Source organism: Diadema antillarum, unplaced genomic scaffold (assembly GCF_040938485.1).
Source record: "Diadema antillarum isolate AM-2024a unplaced genomic scaffold, OU_Dant_1.0 seq00000604_RagTag, whole genome shotgun sequence".
Classification (NCBI taxonomy): domain Eukaryota; kingdom Metazoa; phylum Echinodermata; class Echinoidea; order Diadematoida; family Diadematidae; genus Diadema; species Diadema antillarum.
This window is the reverse complement of record NW_027271532.1, coordinates 1,220,705-1,233,876: the sequence shown is the minus strand read 5'-3', so window position 1 is coordinate 1,233,876 and position 13,172 is coordinate 1,220,705. Positions and strand designations below refer to the sequence as shown.

The following is a 13,172-nucleotide window of genomic DNA, read 5'->3' as shown; positions in this document are numbered from 1 at the left end:
TTATTGGCTGCAAATCAAAGTGAGCGCTGCAAATGTGTCATCAAAGAATGCCAAACCTGCAACATTTCATGCAAAACCAAGGATCTTTTCACAGTTAAAGGGATCGTATAGTTTTGGTTGAGACCTGATTTCAGGTTTCGGGTTTCAGGTTTTTTTGGTGAGATAATGAGAAACATCTTTTGAAATATGAAAGAGCATGCAATTCTATGAGGAATTCAACGTTTATTTGATGTAAATTGGTTTTGAAATGGCTGAGATATCTAAAAAGAGCGATTCTAATAAAGTGTGGGACCCACACTTTATTACGATCGCTTTGTTTTACTTTGTTTTTGGATGTTTCAGTCATTTCAAACCCGATTTTCATCAAATAAACTTTGATTTCCTCCTAAAATGGTATGTTCTGTACTATATCATAAGTGTTTTCTTGGTATCTCGCAAAAAGTTAAAAGCCCAATTCTCATCTCCACCAATACTGTACTATCCCTTTAACATAAACTTTCTATAAACGTCTCTTATCGTAGTTATTGAAATACTTAACTAAATTAAACAGCAATGGTTTAACAACTTGCTACACTCTCTGTACATTTTTGTATTTCTGAAGTCAATCTGTCAGGAGTATGTTCATATTGCCCTATGTCTTTTTTTAACAATGCAATGGTGAAAGTCACATTACTGTGCACATACATACAGTCACAGCACAAATTCACAAAATCTGTTTTGGAAGGATCAATGCGTAAACATACTGCAAGTAACTCACCTTGCACAGTAGTCCCTGAGAGTGTCCAGAAGCTCACGGGAGTATGTCCATTTCCCACTGTCATTTCTCCTTGTGAACCCGGGTACTTCTTGCTCTGTCTTGTTGAACTTGAGGTTGAGTCCAATGTTGACCCCTGCTCCTTTAAAGCCTTCATCACTCCTCCTTATATCAAAGAAACAGGAAGTGATACAGTGCTTACTGATCGTCATAAAGACTTTCTCAGACGTGAACTCTCCAGAGTTTCTACCCTCTGAACCTTTTAAAAGCTAAGTCAGCAAGGCAGTATACTGTATACCCAAAACCTGAATGACTTTGGTATGTGCTAGTGAGTTTTAAGTGCCCTATAAAACTCTCATGAGTAGGTGCACTGATTGTGGAATTTTCATGTTTGTTGTAATCACTGGCCATTTTCACGATGAAGAAAGGAATTTCGGTAGCCACTTGCTCTGGTAAAAAGAAAATCTAGTTGTTCTTCATTTCTTATCCTAGCTCTTTCTTGAAAGCTTTCAGACATTTTTACACCTTTATTGCCACCATTTATTTCTGGCTTTAGTACAATGTACCAGTCAATTTTATGTCCTTACCTCCACAGGTTCACATTTCAGTTAGGCTTGCATTCACAAAATACTTGTCAACTTTGTTCCTATGCGAAGATCAATATGTACAAACCCATACAGTTCCCGAGCACGAACTGCAAAGTTTACTTTGGTCCTGGCCAGTGCCACATACAAGTCAAGGCTTCAACTTCATGATAACCAGAGAGTCACAACATTGTATATTTTGCCTCTAAGAACCCACTGCTCTTGATGAACAATATCCAGTGAGTGAACAAAAACATTGGGCCGAATGCATAAAACAAGCAATTGCTTGTAAGCAATTGCTTCAAGCAAAAGCAGAAGCTCGTATAGCAAAAGGTCTAGCTCAAGCAATTGCTCAAATCCATATGCATAATCTTTTGCTTATGCCAATACCTTTTGCTTGTCCCGCACAAGCAATTGCTTGCGTTTTCAACAAAAGGGATGTCACGCCTGTGCGAAGACAAGAACAAAGGCGAGTGTGGCAGCATGTATTTGAAAGGGCATGTGTGTGTGGAAACATTTCCTGACATAGCAGAAGAGCTATGAAATGCACACACAGACACATACACACACATCTATACACACACACGTATTACTGGCTGATTCCCATCACTGCAGCTTACAGCAGCCCGGATCTGCCAGATCGCACGTGGAGAGAGGTCTCCTCGCTCTCCACCGAAGTCAGACATCCTACCTGTTTTTCATCACATTTTGCGTGATAACCACCGGACATTCTCGTTGTTGAAATGAAAAAGTTTCTTACACTACTTATGAGTAATTTCTTGTAGATTTATACCACTCCTTCACAAGTGTGGTCTTTCTTTCATAAATATGAAAATGATACTTAAAAAGGAACGTTCCGGTTCAAGCAAAAGCTGAAGCTCATTTTACAGAGCTTGGAAAATCGTAAGCAATTGCTAGCAAGAACTAGCAAATGGTATGTTTTATGCATACGTTTTTAAGCAAATGCTTGGTCTCTAAGCAATTGCTTGCGGGCAGCAAGCAATAGCTTGTGCTTGCTAGTAAAAGCTTCTGCTTGCAAGCAATTGCTTGTTTTTATGCATACGGATTCGAGTAAAAGGCTAGCACAAGCAATTGCTAGCGTTTATGCATTCGGCCCAATGTTCAGGTTGTAAATCAGAATTCATTTTCATTTAGTTGTTTCATCTTTTAAGCATTTAAATTTATCTCCATAAGTTTTCTCTATCACAGAGTATACAATTTACACCAGAATACACCTGAAAGGATGTAAAATATCATTTGTAAATGTATCTATGGTGGTGACTGTGAACCTGGGTAGATGTGCCCTCCAAGGAGTACAAAATATGTTCTGTTAATTACCAACACAGCACTGATATTGCATCCAAACTTTGGGAGATATTGAATGTATAATCCAATAAAACAGGGCAATTGCTAGATTTTTTTGTGTGTCAGCCATAAGAGACAATTCAAAATATACGTCTTAACATGAAATAGATGAATAGAAGAAAAATCAACTGGAGTACTTATCTCAGAGAATCTAGCAGGTTACTTACAGATAACATATGACATTAAATGACCTTTGATCGCAGCATGTGACAGACAGCATTATATCATGAAGATCCCTGCAAAACATCTGTCACCACGGTTCAGTCATTACTACAGCAACGATTGTGTTAAATAATATAGCATAAGAAAGTCTTGCAGAGGAACTGTTGACAAGTGTGATGAATAGCAGACAGGTGGAATTTTGATCCCCCAGTCCCGCTCATAACTTAAGTGAATGTTCAAAGACAAAAAAGTAATATGCACAGTAAACATGCTAGGAAGCAATAGAGCAAGAGGTTATGAAAGTTGGCATTTATGCTTACGATGGTCTAGGTCCTTTTGTGACATATACACATCCTGTGAGTTGCGACACCTGCTGAGAGGCTATGCCGAGATGTTGTGCCATGATGTAAGCTTCAACATACTGCTCTGAGCAGGTCTGCCACAGCAAAATTGATAGAGAGAAAGAGAATATGGTCCATTATACTAAAACTGTTCAGTACATCTATATTTTCAATTGCTGTTATTATTATTATTATTATTATTTCGTTTTATTTATACAGGGTGGCCCCGTCAGTAATCAAGTACTGTTTTCCAGGGGGCCCTGTAAACACATACATACAAGGTGACAATCACAACAAATAACATTTACATAACTCCGAATAGTACATCAAACAGAACAGAACTGATCATAACATGTTGCCTAATAGTACATCAAACAGTACATCAAACAGTACATCAAATAGTACATCAAACAGAACAGAACTGATCATAACATGTTGCCTAATAAGTTGCTTGATTTATCAAATAGATCTGTTCCTATCACAAATATGATTGGTTCGAGAATGCAGATAGAGAACGTGTTCTGCAGACACTGAAAAGTCTTTGTGGGAAATTGTAGATCTCAACACAGAGTGCAGGGACTACAACTTTAGGCACCTCCCAAAAGCAGTTAAAATCTTTAGTTCCACATTCACAACAATAAAAGTCTTCCTTTGTGGTATTACATGGGTTTTTCAAGTCTTGAAGAACACCTACCTTTAATTCATCATTAAAAAAAATCTAGAGTTGAGACTGCCTCCAGACACTTTAAAGACTTGCAAAAAATCACAATCCTGTACACTCTGCAAATTACTGGTCATTTTTTCCCCTCCTGTTGTTACTAGTCATGACCAATTTATTTGATCCATTAGCAACACTAAATCTCTTAATGAGGAAGGAAATCCCTGCAGTTGAACAAGTCTGTATTTAGAGTGCACATTCAGATTTGTATCCCCCCTAAATTTGTTTAAAATAATCAAATCATTTGTTGATAAATCTGTTGAGGTCATTTCTATTAAACACTATCAAGGTAAAAGGCTGAACTTCTTCAGAAATCACAAAATTGATGGTAAAGCAGCTAGAAAATGACACCAATATTCCAGACCACTAGTCCAGGGGCAATTCAGTGCTCCACAGACCTCTGCAACCAAGCTTTCAGCTGCTTCTTTTTTTGGCAAAGTGCAAACTCCACCATGAAATGTTGGGACAAGAGTGCTTGATACAACATTTCTAACATCTCTTTATTTAAATTTGTGCAATAGAATCTTTTGAACTGTTAAAGTCTGTTAAAGCTTCTCAGCAGAAATGAGAGGCAAGTTTACATTTCCTTTTACAATTTATGGAGTAGCACTATACTGCACTCCTGAGTTCAAAAGTTTTCTACAATATTGAGACTTGAAGAATGGGAAGTTGCTGATAGATAAATGCAGTTGACAGGGCCCCAAAGTGATTGTCTTTTGTGATTTGGTTCACTGGAATCTTAGTTGCCCATTAGGCCACCAAAAGATACCCTTTTTGAAAGCTTGGTGGCCTTACATCAAATTTTTGTGGTCCTGGACCATCATTACTGTCATGTCCTGGTTTAAATGCATAGCATACTTGAATTGCAAAAAAGAAAAAGAAGATAATAAATAGATTAATATTGTCAAAAAAATTGTGTAATCTATCCTAAACCTACAAATACAAACTTACACTTTGACTGGTCTTGATCGCTTCCAAGTCTGGCTCGTTGGGAATGGAGAAAATAACCTGTACTCGATCATTTTCCACTTTGTCAACCTGGAGACAGGAGGCAAGTCACATGCAATACACATGTGTCATGGCACTAGTGACAAAGAAAGTCTCTACATTGCTCTTTGAGAGTAACATCAAAGTCAATGAAGGCCTTATGACTGCCTCATGAGGTCGTAATCCCGACTATGCGAAAACATGACTGATGTGTCCACCTGGTTATTGTAATATGGTAGCCCACAAAACAAGTTTCTCTTAAATAATGAACAATACATATGAAGAAACTAAGACTACTTGTGCTATGTACAACACCTTTTAGAGGAGGCTTGTACTTGTGAAAACTGATGCTAGAGAAAATTGGAGTGGTGGTAGGAGAAGTGGAAACCTTATCCATCCCTTTGTCTGTTGTTACATTCATTACTGTACAATTGACTCTTTCATACTCCCTAACACCATTTGTTTCACTAATTGAATGCATCAAGAAAATGTTTGCCTAGCTCATAACACACTCATCCCTGGCCTAACACATGTCACTCCCTTCCTTTACTTCCTGTTCATCTATATCTTTAGTATCAGTATCTTTCTTTCTCCCAGAATCGTGGATAGTCTTGTTCCCACATCTGTGTATATGTCTAACCATCATGCTCCTTATAAATCCAACAAAGCATGCTTCTTGCCCCAGATCACAATTCCATCCATAATTTGTTCACAGTTTAATATGCTGACTGTTTTTTTAAGTTCATGCTTTTTATCCATTTCAACTTTCTCTCTAGACAAGCTATCTAGTAACCTTTAGACAGAAGTTTCTTCACGTTAATACTCACTGTGCCTTGACAACCGTAGTGAGGCACGCCCAGCATAAAGCAGGAGGAGTTGGCTGGAAAGACCTCTGCCAGTGTCTTATACTGCTTGAAGCTTGGGTCATGAACAGTGATGTCCTGTCAAGTATCACAGTAAGGACAAAAACAGGTTGATGTTCTTGTTCATTGGAGTATTGAAAAATATGTACACATTGAAATACCACTTCCATTGAATGACACAGAAAGAGTTTCACCATATCTCATGAAGGGAGATGCTACTGCAGTAATCTCCTACAATTAGTTTTCCGCACATAATTGGGCTCACAGCTGTAAAAACACTTATTATGCAGACTTGGCCGCCAGAACCACTATAAATTTGTGCAGCAGTATGCTCAATGCAAACTGCTTTTCAAGTGGAGAAGCCACAAATGGGAAATCTTCCAGTATAACATAATATTCTCTGATCATATTTTCACACTATCAGCTTTGTTATACTTTGGAGACAATATAAAAATATTTGCTCCAAAACATCAGAATTGATACTACAACTTGTAGCTTGACTTATGATACTGCAGCGCTCCCATAGACTCACACGTAATTATGCTACACTCCCCAAGCACAAGACATGGCTTGCGATGAATCGAGTGGAAGGAGAACTTTGCTGACCGAATGAGAAAGCTTCCTGTATATAAGATGTTCTCTGATAATAATATTTTCACCCTACTACTATCAACTTTATTGTACCCCCCGGCATGTATGCCGGAAGATACTTTGGATTCAGCAGCGTTACGCCACCGCCACCGCGTCACATTCTTGTGTGTACTCTAGCGGCCACAAACCTTGACAGATTTCTTTGAAATTTTGTATGGCGGTTCATATTGGTAATTTCTCCACACCTATAACTTTGGGTGATGTTGCCCCCAGTGTTCCGTCTCTTATAGGGTAAAATGTCACATTTCTGTGTTTAGTTTGTGTGCACTCTAGAGTTCACATTTGTTAAAAGATTTTGATCAAATTTGGTATGGAGGTTTATCATGATGTAATCTAAATTCCTATAGAGTTTGGATGTGCTGCCCCCAGTGTTCCGTCTTTTACAGGATCAAAGGTCATGTTGTTCTGGGATACTTTGTGTGCGCTCTATAGGCCACCTTTCTTGACGGATTTTGTGCAAATTTGATATGAAGGTCTACTATGATATAATCTACAAGCCTATAGATTTTGAATCTGCTCCCCCAGTGTTCCGTCTTTTATAGGGTCAAAGGTCATATTATTGGTAGATGGTTTGTGTGCTCTATAGGCTACATTTCTTAACGGATTTTGTTCAAATTTGGCATGAAGGTCTACCATGATATGAGCTACAAGTCGAAAGATTTTGGATGTGCCGCCCCCAGTGTTCCGTCTTTTATAGGGTCAAAGTTCGTATTGTTGATGGATAGTTTGTGTGTGCTCTACAGGCTACATTTGTTAACTGATTTTGTTCAAATTTGGTATGGAGGTTTATTATGATGTAATCTACAAGCCTATAGTTTTGGGATGTGCTGGCCCAACTGAATTTTTGAATGTGACATGCAAGCATGTATTTCTCCATTCTACGCGTGCTGTACTAACAATCACAAATTTAAACATTTGCAAAATTGTTGGGAACTCAGACTCGCTACTTACACTATGCTACACTCTTGAAGCACAGCGATGCATCAAAGTGTATGGTGAGCTCTTGGAGATCTTTGTAGAAAGTTTTCTCAAGAATTTTAAATGGTACCCCCTATCGAATTTGGTATCTACAAGAAGCGGATGCAGCGAACATGCAAATGGTGCACTTTCACTGTGCGAGGGCAGCATACAAGCACTTTATTTACGATCATAGACAGGCATGTATTTCGTTAAGTTGACTTGACGTTGGGCTGTAACCTGGCGCAGAGCCCGGTGAGTTAACTCACCATTGGTCGCGATAAGGTTAAAAGCTTATTTCATACTGTTCATTTGTCATTACAAATGGACTATTCATTTGTCATTAAATGAGGAGATTAAATCAGCCTGATGAAATTCACTGAATTGTGTCACCTGTACAGTGGCTTGGTATGCATAGGGAATAGGGGACGTTGTCCATTGCTTTTCAATGGTGATGCTGCCATTCAATCCGCATGCATATCTGGAAGATTAAGATGAAAATGATCATACCATATACTGTTAATCAATGAGAAAATACTATGAAGTAGATGTTACTGCACACAAATACATACACACACACACACACACACACACACCCTTCTTATTAGCACACACAGACACACACACAACAGCAACAACATAAGAAATGAATGGAAGAGCAAATGCTGTGTCAATGTCATAACATCAACTGCCAGGGTTGAACACAGCATTTCAGAAGGCATTACAATACACGATTTACTGGCATTACAGTTAGATAAGTGTACTTCTCCTGAACATTCAAAGATGGGATTGTTTGGCATGGTCACACAAATGTACGATACTTCATCCATGCCATCAAAAGAAGAGACCTGATTTTAAAAAAGAAAGAAAAGATGTTCTTCTACTTGCACCTTGCAACCTACCATAGGTAGTTAATAAGGCATCATCACAATACCAGCAAAGAACGCAGGGCAGTTCAACTCACTGACTTACTTGGTGAATTCAATACTTGTTTCAAATCACAGATTTGTATGCAGTGTTTTATACCTTCTGCCAAGCAGGGGACAGGCATACAAGATGATTTTGGTCTCTCCAATGTTCACACCTTTCCTCCGAAAGTATCTGGAAATAGAGCATGACAAGTTGTAATGGAATATTAGAAGAAAAATGAACTAAAAAAATCACTGAAGGTGATTAATACCCATGCATAAAGTAATTCACGCTGCAAGACTTTATATTAATTTCAGGGCCACAATCCACTGTTACCACAGCCACATATTCCCCGCTACTCTTGGAAAATATATCTTACACATCATCGCATCAAGTCACATGCATGCCAAATTTCTCTTCAATTGCTTCAAAACTGGTCATTTTTGTACCTGCTTTTCCTGATTTAGGGGGTCATTATGTACCATTACCATGGCAACATCCCACAACTCTTGAAAAGTTTGTATTGCAAAAATTTATATCACACCATGTCTGCCAAATGTCTTCTAAATCTCTTTGGAGTGGTGACACTAATTTTAATCTGTAAGGCTTTTTCTTGATTTGTGGTCATACTGGTAATGCTCTCTTATAATAATGCAATCTCCAGTACTTTTGAAATATGTGTCTTGCATAACATTATGTAGAATTTTTCATATGTGCAAATTTTCTTGAGAAGTATTTCATCTGAAAGCCTTTCATCTGATGGGAGGGGCAATCATGTGTTGTTACTGTGGCAATGTACTTTCTGCTACTCAAATTGTGCACAATTTTATATTGAGCTCCAGATGTGTGCCAAATTCTTTTTGTATTACTTGAAAACTTATAAACAGGAGAAGTACATTTTAGTTTAATCCACAATAATTCCAACAGACCTGCCACCACATGCCAATTCCTATCTACCCCTTTAAACTTTGTTTGGTAGGATATAGCTGAATATGAGTTTGGTAATATTTCCTTTTTAGCTCGTGAAAATTTGAATAAAGAAGGCCACATATTTTCTTTATATTCTTTAATGAATGAGTTATCAATTACACAAATTAAATCACTTTGAATTTGATATGTATTGCTCTGTGCAAGAAAAGAACTCCTGCACTTACTCTTCTCCAATTGTCTGGGCATCTTTCTTCCACTTTGTTGCCTCAGCTCCCTCAAGTTTGATGGCATGCATCATGCCTTGTCCTCTTGGGTCTTCTGTCAGTTCATACCTAAATACACAGAAGCATGTTTTTAAATCAATGTTAAAAAATGGGGGAAACTCAAAAATATGAAAAACTGTAGAACTCTGAAAATAAGACAACATTCCCTGACTTTATCATGATTTTGCGTAAATCTAATCATATACATAATGTATGGTATCAATGTACAGTCACATGTCATTTTAGTGATCGGCACCAAAAAGAAATATGTGATAGAATATGCTTACAGTATACTAAGCCATGTAATGATTAAACTATAATCTCACTATGCTATTAATACAGAAACAGACCTTTGTTGACCATCAGCAACACCTATGACTTTCACCTCCTTGAGATGAGGCCACTCCGCATAGACCGTTGAGCCCAGCAATTTTTTGGCTACTCTCTCAACATCCTGTTAAAGACAAACAATTTTAAAAAGAAAATATGTCTAGGTTAAAAGCAGCTTGATATATCTTCACTTACAAGTGTAAGAACTTCATCAGTTTCATACCTCACAAATACTTGTCATTAAACTTACTTTGTCATTTATTCCACTTACCTCTCAAATGTACACTGCTCAATCAATATATGACATTTACCATCAGATTTTGCTCTGAAAATGGATCAGTTAATATATCAAGAATAAGCACGAAAAGTTACCATCTCACTTGGGTATGAACTGTGTCGTTTTCTCCCAAACGTCAATCCTTCAAAAGAGCACACTTGTTTCAATTTGATTTGCATTTACTTCCAAGTCAAAGGGAGAGAGCAGACATTTCACAGTGTATATAACTACGACTGCATAATATACAAATGATGCACAGGATAGAGTGTGTTAGTGAAGGTGCGGCGCGCTCGAGAGTATTGACAATGGTGCGACATGCACGAGGCGCAGCCGAGTGCATGTTTGCAACCGTTGTCAATACTCGAGAGTGAGCCGCACCTTCACTAACGCCACGAAATAATCCTGTGCATCATTTGTTTTATAAAATGGGTCGAAAACTAACAGCATTATTCACGTACCTTTGTGGGTCAATACCAGTCAGCTACATGTAGCACTCGCTCAAAAGTCAAGATGTCCGAAGATGTTCGTCCCATAACATTTACGCATGTCGCACTCGGAAATCCCGCACATAAGTACTGTACGTACGTATAAGAGTATACGTACGCCACGTACTGTTATGCACAAGAAAGGCCGCCGGCTGTTGTGGCAGCCCGCGGCCCGAACTAGAAGTTGTTTACAGGATTGACAGCGCGTATAGTAGCGCGTGACACACTTGTAACAACTGATTGAGTGCGCACTGCTAGTGTAAACATTGTGACGTACGTCAGGCCAGGGAGGTGGAAGAGAGACTCTTCTTAGTGCATACCTGAAGAAATTAATGCACGCACACGTGACTCATTTCAGCGCTTCCAATTGGCTACATTCTTGAACCCATTTTATAAAGTTTAACAATGCAATGCAATGCCAGCTTGGAAAACTGATGCACTGCAGAACAAAGTACAGGACTTGACAGTAACATCGCCTTGTCAGCCAGGAAGGTATGGGAGTCAAGAGTTGGAAGTGAGAGTTGCTTACTCTCTTAAACAAGGGAGTCAAGAGTTAGAGGTGAGAGTTGCTTACTCCCTTCGATTTACTAATCAAATAAGAACGGTATCAAACCAGAGTTTCTGCATTTTAAGGGTACTGCCAAGCAAGGACTTTGTTTTTGCTGTATGACAGATAAACCACTCATAAACATGTGAGAATATTTTTTCATCTCAAAACTCCTACAAAAAAACAAACCTCCAAACAAGGACAACATCTATCTAATCTTTTATTGAGTTGACTTTCAGTAGTGATAAATCACTTGATGCAATCATGCACAACATAGATCATCATATTGCTCGCCCCTGCATGTACTCAGTCACAACCAGCGCACATGAAATGCTTGGAAATAGAGTTAGTTTATACTGACTGTACATACATGCCTTTGTAGCGGCTGATACTATGGCCCAAATTCACAAAGGTGGTACAATCTTTGATGGAAAAAGATTGTACCACCTTTGTGAATTCGGGCCTACAAGTCTATCTGTAAACATTGCACAGCTCAAAATTCCCTGTGTACCTCAAAGTATGCAACTCACAAGTGATCATACCTGTTCAATTAACTCTCCTATGAAAACTTTTTACATTTTCAATGACCTGGAATCAAGGCAAAAAAGTTCACAATTAGAAGTTTAGAGAAATATATATATATCTCAACCATACTTCAGAATTCTGACATTGAACATCAAGTCCCATTGTTACATACTTCATTATTAACATCCTTTGTATTTGATGTCTGTTCATCAGAACTGCCACAGTTGCTCAGTGGCACAATGGTGGCACATTAATCAATGATCAGTGTGCCAAAATGGGTAAAACTCTGTCAAACTCCTTTGCGAATCTCTTTCATTGTATCTCAAGTTCTCACCGCTGCTGGGTCCGCTGCCTCAATGGTCAGAATAGCATTGTCTCCTCTGCTCAGCTGCTGAAATACTTTCACTTCAGCATTCCGAATCTCAGACTGTTAGATTTAGAAAAAAAAAAAATCAATAAATAAATCAAAGGCTAATTTCAATGAAAATTATCAGGAATCATAATTCAGTTATATACCTGCCACATGAATAATACACAAGACAGTACTTCTATACATTATTTTAATTTCAATAACTGGCTGAAGAAATTTCTTCATAAAAAATGCAACAGGTTAAGACCCCCCCCCCCCCCCCCCCCCCCAAAAAAAAAAAAAAAAAAAAAAAAAATGTTACATTGAAGTAATTGGTCAGATTCATAAGGGAAGCCAACAGGCATTTGAGACACATTTAACTAGACCTAAAAAAAAATGTCACAAAACTATGAAAATATATGGGTTACAAAGTCTGAAATGTGAGGGGCAATTAGCCACAAAGTTGAAAAATAAAGTGATAAATAAATAGAAGTGAAGATCAATAGTACAATCTGTTTCAAATAATATCAGCTTACCTCAAAGTTAAGGTGGTACAGGGTGGGGAAGCCTGGAAAGTATACTCCTAACCTGACATCTGACAGAAGTCCTTTCTTTAGACAAGAAATATCCAGATGGAAAGCATCTTTCCTCACTAGGTCGCATCTACCATCAGACAACACAAAGAACAATCACTGTGCATACAGGTAGCACAAACAATGTAAATTGCCAGTGTAAATAATGTAAATTGTCAGTGTATGGTAACCCAGCAATATCACAGTCAGGTAAAACTTGGTCTGTCATACAATAATCCAGGTACTAGGTTATATTTCATGGACATGACGGTCATAGGAAAACCCACAGCTTAAACTGAATCTGGGTAAACATATCTGGTATGATGGTTCATAAAAATATTTAAAATTTTAGGTGAAAAGTGGAGTTATTTGAACCATCTTGACAGCTCTACTGTTTACAGGTACCAAAACAGTACTAATCAGCACAAAGCCAGAAATCACAGAAGAAAATGATTTGTACACGGCAATTTCTTATTTGATGCAGTCCCATTTACAATGTCTACCACCCTGTCTCAAAGAGGTGAATATTAGAACAAAAAAATAAAGTAACAGATTAACCTTTCTGTATAGCTAATGTAAGCTTACCAGCCGCAATGGGTTAAC

The 13,172-nt window shown here is 38.1% G+C and overlaps 1 protein-coding gene across 1 annotated transcript in view; it reads right to left on the bottom strand.

The window, feature by feature from the left end:
- Nucleotides 1-13,172, bottom strand: part of LOC139735877 (5'-3' exoribonuclease 1-like) — an 85,217-nt gene that overhangs the window by 33,533 nt on the left and 38,512 nt on the right. The window contains exons 16-25 of the mRNA XM_071646628.1: nucleotides 12,534-12,660; nucleotides 11,983-12,075; nucleotides 9,835-9,938; nucleotides 9,446-9,553; nucleotides 8,409-8,483; nucleotides 7,776-7,863; nucleotides 5,739-5,852; nucleotides 4,876-4,962; nucleotides 3,186-3,301; nucleotides 758-919 (exon numbers count right to left, since the gene is read on the bottom strand). Of these exons, the coding sequence (XP_071502729.1) occupies nucleotides 758-919; nucleotides 3,186-3,301; nucleotides 4,876-4,962; nucleotides 5,739-5,852; nucleotides 7,776-7,863; nucleotides 8,409-8,483; nucleotides 9,446-9,553; nucleotides 9,835-9,938; nucleotides 11,983-12,075; nucleotides 12,534-12,660 (1,074 nt within the window). The remainder of the gene's footprint in view (nucleotides 1-757; nucleotides 920-3,185; nucleotides 3,302-4,875; nucleotides 4,963-5,738; nucleotides 5,853-7,775; nucleotides 7,864-8,408; nucleotides 8,484-9,445; nucleotides 9,554-9,834; nucleotides 9,939-11,982; nucleotides 12,076-12,533; nucleotides 12,661-13,172) is intronic.